Source organism: Xenia sp. Carnegie-2017, unplaced genomic scaffold, assembly GCF_021976095.1.
Source record: "Xenia sp. Carnegie-2017 unplaced genomic scaffold, XeniaSp_v1 HiC_scaffold_16, whole genome shotgun sequence".
NCBI lineage: Eukaryota > Metazoa > Cnidaria > Anthozoa > Malacalcyonacea > Xeniidae > Xenia > Xenia sp. Carnegie-2017.
Window position 1 is genome coordinate 13,836,807 of NW_025813469.1, and position 9,250 is coordinate 13,846,056.

Below are 9,250 nucleotides of genomic sequence, written 5' to 3' on the forward strand. Positions count from 1 at the left end.
TCAAATCTCTTCGTTTTCTTCGTCAGCAATCGATTTGATGATCCCCGCTGCATTTTCAGCTGCCTTACGCTTTGGCTTGAATGGTTGAGCGTCTGGATTAAGATCAGGTCTCTCTTCATGGCTCTGTCGATCACAAGCTAATTCCATTGGGTAAAGCAATTGAACTGGTCGTTCTAGGTTTCCATTTGGCGTTTTCAACATTACCCCACGTATCACTCCATCTCTTCCTGGATATGTCTCTATAACGATCCCAAGAGGCCATTTCCCTCTATTCTTTCATTGGATTTGATCAGCACGACGTCTCCTACGTTTACAATGAACTTTTAGTCCCATGACTCATGTTATGTCGTTCTCGCAGTGCAGTGAGGTATTCTTTCGACCATCTTTTCCACAAGGCTTGTTTGCAAGATTTCAAGTATCTTGCCCTCTTACGTAAGTCCGGATCACTTTCGACCCATAATTTCTGTTCTGGCAGATGATTGGATCTCTGGAATAAAAAGAGCTCGGGTGTCAACACCGGCAGTTGAACATCGTCTTCAACATAACTGAGCGGTCTTCTATTGATTTGCACTTCAACGTCAAGTATCACTTCACACAGTTCTTCCCACTTCAGATTTGCGCCTCCAATTGTCTTATACATCGCTTGTTTGACAATTCCTATCAACCGCTCGAACTGTCCTCCCCACCATGGTGCTCGGGACAAGTTAAACTGCCATTTAATGTCGAATTCCTCCAAATAACCTTGAAGACGTTCCTCCTTTCGTAAAGTATCAATCCACTTCGCAGTTTTTATGAAGGTGCCCCATTGTCTGAATAGATCTTCCTGGGTCTTCCCCTCCGAGCAATGAACCGTTTCAAACTTGGTATGAACGTGGAAGCAGATAGGTCCGGCATCATGTCCAAGTACACTGCTCGAGTTAGACTACATGAAAACAGCGCCAGATACGCTTTGCAATCCTTGCTTGACTTCCCTTTGTAACGTATTGGTCCCGCGAAATCTACGCCAATCACCTCGAACGCTGTTTCGCCACAAGTCCGGGTAACTTTCCAGGAGGGGGTGTGGGAACTGATGTCGCTCGATATCTTTTACAACCAAAACACTCCTTTCTAACTTTCTTTACAAGGCTTCTTAACTTCGGTATCCAATACGTCTCTCTTACAGCAGCCATTGTCAATCCAACACCTCCATGTAACGTTTCACGATGCAACTTTTCCACTACTCTTTGAGCTAGCAAGGAATCTGTGGGAAGGTAGATAGGATAGTGACCCACAATTCGGCCACGACATTCTAAAATCCCTTCTGTATTGTGCGTAAGACTAAATTCTTTGTATTGGAGCTCGTACTTAGAATGTAATTGACCTTGCTTTTGGGCTTGTTTGACAAATTTCATGTTAGTCTCTTCAATCTCAGTAAGAATAATGAACCTGAAGAGCCATGACGATACTCTTAGAGCTCGTTTAAGTGAGCATTTTCTTAATAACTGTTCCAGAACATCACCACTATACTGTTTTGTTGTCATTGCGATAGTTTTTTGAGAAACTGTCTCTTCTGCTTCTGTTGCAGTAGATGGAGTTGTGGTTATATTAGTTGGCCATCTGCTCATATCAGATAACCATTCTGGACCGTAGAGCCACGTCTGATTTAATTTCCCACCTCTGCTGGCCAAATCTGCAGGATTTTCGGATGTGGGCACATATCGCCATTTTATTTCAGGATGTTGGTGTATCTTACGGACACGGTTTGAGACAAACTGCTTATACTGGCCCCGTCCAAGTATCCAATGCAAGGCGACAGTGCTGTCTAGCCATGCAAAACTTTGCGGCCGTGACAAATGATCCAAAGCGTTTCGCACATTCACAAGAAGGTTCGCTGCCATGTGGGCTGACACAAGTTCTAGCCGTGGAACAGTTAGGTCCTCTTTTGCCAGACGACTTTTACCAGCAACTAGAATTTGAGTAGTTCCCGATTCTTGATGAATAACTGAGTACACTGCAGCTCCTACACCTTGTGTGCTAGCATCCCCGAATGCATGCAGCTCTAAAGACTTGATTGGTTCTCGGAACCCAGCTAATGATCGCGGAACACTTACTTCACACGGAAGATTGTTCTCCCAGCAGTCCCATCGATACTTCAAAGAATGGCTTAGCTGTACATCCCACAAGAGCTTCTCCTTACAGATATCACGATAAATTATCTTTCCCTCTAGAATTAAGGGTGATGTAATTCCCAAAGGGTCATAAACCTGAGCCAATCTACTCAGTACTTCTCGTTTCGTTTTTGCCGATTTCTCTGATGGGATCACTATGGAAATCTCGTCACTTTTCTTTTTCCATAACAGTCCCAGCACTTTAGATTCTCCAGATTTTGTTCCAAGTTGTTGTTTTGCTAAAGTTTCTTCTTCATCATCCTTTTCTTCTTCATCTGCTTCAAGCTCATGGGCATTTGAGTTCCACTTATGCAAATTGAAATTGGCGTCGTTGAATACATCGATTGATTTCCTTTTCCTTTCCTTGGCTTCGTCTACTGTTTGTCCCCCACTAAGCAGATCGTCTACATACATAGATTTCTTCAGTTCCTCAACGATATCTGGCATCTTCGTTTTCCAAGTTTCTAGGTGATGCTCTAGCACTCCCCCAAGCAGAAATGGGGAGCAAGTTAGGCCGAAGACGACTTTTGTGAATCTAGATGTCAAGGGTTCAGGTTGACTGTCACTCTTCCAGTGAAACCGTAAGGCATCTCTTTCTTGTTCTTTTATTCGGATCTGGAGAAATGCCTTTTCTATATCTCCACAAAGTGCAACTGGAAATGAGCGATGATGAACCAATACGCTCCAAAGCTTATTCTGTAACGGCGGGCCTGGGTAGAGGCAATCATTCAAGGATGGAGCACTTGGAGTCGCTCGAGCGGATGCATCGTAAACTACACGGATTTTCGTTGTTTGTGCAGCTTCACGTATCACGGGTTTATGCGGTAAGTAGAACTCAATACCCACTGGGGCCTCGGTTACAAGCTCAACTACCCCTTTGCTGACTTGTTCCTCAATAATCCTGTTATACTCACTGGCCATTCCTTCCCTGTCTAATCTCTTTACAAGACTGTTGAGGCGTCGCAAACTTCCTTCTTTGTAGGATGGTAAGGGAGGATGGTTACCTCGCCACAGTAGACCAGACTCGTACCAACCTTCTGAACTCCTGACCAATTGTTCCTTAAACTCTCCATACACTGAGGTTTGATCATGTTCTGAGGTGTCGGCAAGTCCTAAAACATCCAACCGGCACAACTTCTCATAATCTTTTTGAGTGGTTTGTGTTAGTAACATATGATTGTGATCAAATTCTTTTCCAGGGGACATCACGAACCATCCCAGCTTGGTCAACTCCGCGATAGGTTCGCCATCTTTACCTATTCGGGGACGATTCTTTGTTTTTATTCTGGCATACTCCCCTCCCCCAAGAACGACATGTACTGGAAGCTGAGCCTTCGTGTCACCGTCTTGGATATCAACCCCTTTTAAGTGTGAGTATTTGGAAATCATATGGCTGTATTGGGGGTTTTTTACTGATAAAAGTTCACTTTTTTCCACTTTTATTAAATCTACCTCCATACCGAACTCTCCATCGAGGGACTCCACTTTAGTTGCATAGGTCTCCAGACGTTCTACACTACTGCTCAGGAGCATGTCCACTTGTTTGGTTGTTATGTCAACAGGTTTTATGCCAAGGACACTTACCAACTTTGCAGATGCATACGAGCTGCCAGCCCCAGAATCAACTAACGCTCTACACATGATCCCATTAACCTTTACAGTCAAGACTGGGAAGACTCCTTCGTTGGTTTTGTTGCGGTCATCAGGGTTTTCTTCCCCATTGCTTGTTCACACAAAGAAGTATGATGCCTTCTCTCGCAATGTTGACAGGTTATTTTACTTGTACAATCGGCTGCTCTATGCCCTTCTCCGGTACAGTTGAAGCAGCGGCGCTTTTTTGCTAATATTTGTTTCCTTTCGTTGATATCCGTCACCTTTGAGCAGTCAACTGATTTATGATCGTTTGCATCGCAATATACACATTTTCGCTGCCCCAATTTGGTGTTGAATACTCTTTCACGGAGACGGTTTCTATTTTCCTTCCTTTCACCTTCACATATAGGGTTTCTAGGGTTTCGCCTAGTCCACAATGTTAAGGCTTCTATTAGTTTAATGTAATCCCATTCATCCCAGTTTGGATCTGTACGAACCAAGTCGCTTCTTATACAGACAATTTGTCCAATGTCATTGCAACACTTCCATTGATCTGCTCCAGTTTTCCCATAGCTTCTAAAGACTGTACGCAATAGGTGAGTCTTTCCCAGAATTTATGCACCTTCTGTACATTGGCATCTGGTATGTTGGGTAAGTCAAGAATTTCTTTGGTGTAGGCTTTAATCACTTCTGACTCCTTTCCATACTTAGACTGAAGTATACTTTTTGCTCGGTTATACCCTTCACTAGTGAAAGGTAGTGCTTCTATGGAATACTTGACATGTTTTTCAAGCAACTCTCTCAAGTATGAAAATTTTGTTACATTGGAAATATTTGATTTGTCAATAGTTTCGCTGAACTGGTTCCAGAATCTTGGCCAATCTTTGTAGCTTCCGTTAAATTTTGAAATCACTAGCTTTGGTAGTTTAGCTTCCAGATTCCCACTAATTGTAGAATTCATTTCTCCTGTCTGTTCTGGTTTGTCCCTCTTGGACTCTTCCAATTGAGTCTTGTAGTGCAGCTTGGTTTCATACAACTCTTTCTCGAAATTCAACTGATCCTTTCTTAAATGTGCTTTCTTACTTTCATCCACTTCCATAAGCCACTTGCGTAATTTTTCTATTGCATTGTCAGCTTGCCGATGGTATTTTCTATCGATTCCTCCCACTCGGAAATGCTTTCGACTTTTTCGCCGCTAGCTATTTTCAACCCTTCGACTGTACGTTTGGCGGTATCTGCTTCTTTTACTAATTCATTTAACGCATCACGATGTCTTTCGATTCTCCCGTGATTATCTGACGCAAGAATTCTCTCAGTTTTCCCGCAAGTGATCGTAATATGCTTGAGTTTTGCTTCAAGTGCTAGCTCCGCAGCTTCTTGCTTCGACATGTTTCAATACGAATTCTTGTTCTTGATCGAACTATTTTCACTTATCCCGTCGGAGGTGCCACGTTTTGTGAATCTTGCCCGTCGCCCAGGCAATATTCCCTTTGAATATGTCGAATTGATGCAACAACTCAAGCTTTTTAATAACGATATTTTATTCCCTGGCAATGTTTATCTAATACATATATTGCTCACGCACTCAGACTCTCTCTTCAACTCATTTACAACAAAACATCAATCAAAATTCTTTTAAGCCTATTGGTTAACGAAATTATAACAACTAGGGAGAATTTGTCTCTTTGTCAGTAGAACATTCAATTAACATAACTTATTCCCAACATATGGTATTTCTTATGATGGAGTGTGCTCGGATATTGATTGCGAGCTTTCTGCCTTTTCGAAACCTGATGTTGAAGTTCTGTCTTCTGTGCAAGATGAACAAGTAGAAATCCTCAGCAACGTACATGATGTCGACCTAATTGAAGCTGATGAGGAAGAGGAAACGGTCGCTCAGTCTGGCAAAATACTGGCATACAACTTTTCGAACACTAAATGATCGAACGATGAATACGAGGGAGAAATACAACGTGGTGCTTTTACCCAAGATGTTGGTCCTGCTACTATTCTTCCAGAAGGATTGTCTTCGGAAGGGCAATCTGTCTTTCGATTCAAAGGACCCATTACTGCGGTAACATGGATGGACAACCGTGTTGTGAATATGGCTTCATCTCAAGCAATACCATCTGATACTGCTACAATTCAGGCTGAAACACACTAGACAGTCGCTTCAGTCGCGCGTCCAAAGCGAATTGATGCGCACGCGTCAGTCGCTTGAACCCTAGGAACACACATGCAGCGACCATCGCGACTTTTGCCGTGGCGTCTATTGAACATGGCGGTGATTTTAGTTTGTTACAGACACAGATATCACTTAAACTTTTTATTTTGGCCTTTATTATAGCTACTAATATATGAATATTTACTCAGTACAGACTACTATGTGGAGAAAAGAGAACAAGCCAGTTAAAACACGCCAATATGATCATAGTCCATTACGCGTATATTGTGGATAATCTTACTCTGTGCACTTAGGTTGTGCATTAGGGTTCCAGTTTGTAGCTCCTATTGTCCCTATTTGATAAGCTATATAAAAACTGAAAGATTCCAGTGTGAATTCACTATATATTGCCTTCGTTTTCCAAGGTATAATCAATAAATTCCGTATGATGCTTATGACAGGGAATATGATATGCATTTAGGAAGTTAAAATGTATCTATTGGCCAATCAGTGTAAAGCGACTGAAGCGACCAAAGTCAAAAGTTCAACATGTTGAACTTTCAAAGCGACTAGCTGACGCGACTACGTTACTAGCTTAGTAACCACGCAAAGTGGTAGTTTTAGACGCGCGACTAAAGCGACTGCCTAGTGTGTTTCAGCCTTCCCAGTAAAGCGATGAAAGAAGGATGGCAATACAGATGATGTTCAAATATCATTGTATCATACAATGGGTGGAGTTGGCGGGAATGACCAGATGAAATCATATTATGGTATCAACTGTAGGAGGAAGAAATGGTGGCTGAGAATATTTCTTGAACTACTGCACAGATGCATTGTAAACAGCCACATCCTGGAAAGGCTGTCATCAAACCATAACATGAGGAGTTCAAAGAATTTCCGCCTAGAAGTCTCCAAACTTCTTATTGGGGAGTTTTCTTCTCGGACACATGCTGTTCGACCAGCTATTGAATCGCCTGCTAGATTTCGGGATGTACATTTTCCCAGCATAATTCCATCCAACAGCAAAGGAAAGACTAAGGAAAGAAGGTGCAAAGTATGTTCCACAAAAGAAAAACCGAAAAGGACCTCCTATTTCTGTGAAGACTGCGACGTGGGACTATTTGTAGCACCTTGCTCTAAAATTTTCCACTCCAGGCAGTAGTTTTTTCCGACAGAATTGTTGGTAAATATAAGCATGGTATTAAAAATTACACATTTTATGCAATAAAACCCTAAGTTAGTGCAACTTATAAGTTTGTTCAAGCTCATAGCTAGTTTTGAAATTATTTCTCATTTTATTGCTATATTTGCTGGCATAGTACAATTGCAATTTTCCAATTATTTGAGCTTTCTAGTATCTAAATAAGAAAAGTTATACATCATCTGAAAGCTTATCATACAGGCTTTTTTGTTAGCAGTAGTAAGCAATTACAGCTAAAGAATATTCCGAGAACTTTATCTTTACATTGAATGTTTTAGTTTGAAAATATTATCACTTCGGTAATTGACACCTTGTGTCGCCATGGAAACGACTTTTATCCTATTTTGAACACTACAATTAAATTCTTCATTATATTAGCTTTAAATTGATATATGATTTGTATGTAATTTAGTAAATGTTGGCTTTTATTATAACTTTATTTTGTTATTGTTCGCTATTTCTTTTTTTCTCTAAAATAAACTTGGGACTTAAAGGGTTAAACACATGATTCCGCAGACAAATTTTGTATCAGAACTTCTTGCATTCTGTATACTACTTATAATTTTGACGAAAAGTTATGAAAGTTTAATAACTCTACCGCATTTCATGTCATTTTCAATTTGTGAATTTAAGATTTATAAAATTATACGCTGTGGGAGTGTGTTCAAACTCATTCAAGGATAGCGTATATATTTGTAGCATGCTCCCATCACCTGAGCTTTTCACTCTCATGAACATGGTGTGCATAATCGTGACGTTTCTCGGGTAAATCCACAGGTACACGAGGTCATCATCAGGAGTACAAACGGATTGACCATCTGCCTTGTTCAAAGTGTTTGATCGCCTCTTTTTTTTTCTGTAACTAAAAATCCACAATGCTAGATTTAGTTTGATGTATAAATAAATATTTTCAGTTCGCTAAAATTTAGTTAATTTTATTGCTGAATACGGACCTAATGTGCAAACTTTTCAAGTGGCCATGTTAATAATGTTAATAAGTTATGACGTCATCAGCAAAAACACGTTTTCACAGAATAAAAATTATATAGAAGGGCCATGCCAGTGAGCACTACGTCCTTACGGCCGACATCATTCTAGCAAGATACTTTGTATTTTTCACTTGTCTTCAACCACTGTAATTACATGACCTCATTTTTTCACAATGAAGTGGAAATAATTTCAATATAAGAAATGACGTCGTGTCATTTAAGTGGTTTGGAACAAGTGAAAAGTCCTAAACATCTTTTTGGAATAATGGCTGCCGATATGTGCGGCACAACATACGCGACGACAAAAACATCAAAGGGTCCGACACGAGTGACCTTTTGTATGTTCGATGTTCTGTGACGTTTGGTTTGCAAACTACAGATCTTTTATAACTGACGCCACATTTGTCTTCGCTTTTCTTTAATTATTTGCTTGAGTTCACAATATTCTAAAATAAGTATTTTAGAAACAGATCATAGGTATTTTAGGATATCGTGTAACTAAATGTACGTTATGTGACTTAAGCTTTTCAAGATTTTTTTAAGCTTTTACAAAATTTATTAAAAGTGGTGCTATGGAAAACAAAACCCATTAGTTACCCTTATCGAACTGATTTTGAAAATTCTTCAAAATAATCCTAATATCTTCCGGAACATTTATATTGCGAAACTGCTAAAGTAATTAACTTTCATACGGCTATAGAAGAGAAATACATTTACTAAGATTCAAGGACGAGCGTAAATTATTTTTAAGTATGATTTATATTATAATCTAAATTAATTTGTAATTTTTTAGTGTATACTATCGTATTTTTTATCTTTTAACCTTTTGGACATCCTAAATGTTTTTTTATTATGGAACTCTATCGCATAAATTCTAGAATTTTTTTTATTTTACTGAAATAATTTGAATGCAGTTGTCTTAATAAAAACAGCTATACTTTTTAAACTTACAAGATTGACCTGCTAAAATTTAAAATTATTATTATTATAGTATTATTACTATTTTTTTTATTGCATGTACTGGATTTTTTTCATAGCTACTAAATATTGCAACCAAATTATACATTTTTGCTACAATATAGGCTGAAATTGTTCATATATACAATCTGGAAGCCAAACTGTGTGGAGCTAACTGAAGCCACAAATAATGGTGTGT

The 9,250-nt window shown here is 39.5% G+C and overlaps 1 protein-coding gene across 1 annotated transcript; it reads right to left on the minus strand.

Moving 5' to 3' along the window:
* LOC124436130 lies at positions 1-3,788 on the minus strand. The gene is made up of 3 exons (XM_046986055.1): positions 1,012-3,788; positions 322-908; positions 1-239 (listed from the first exon to the last, which is right to left on the minus strand). Exons 1-3 carry the CDS (start codon positions 3,786-3,788, stop codon positions 1-3), a joined length of 3,603 nt encoding a protein of 1,200 aa, XP_046842011.1.
* Positions 3,789-9,250: the final 5,462 nt, after the last annotated feature.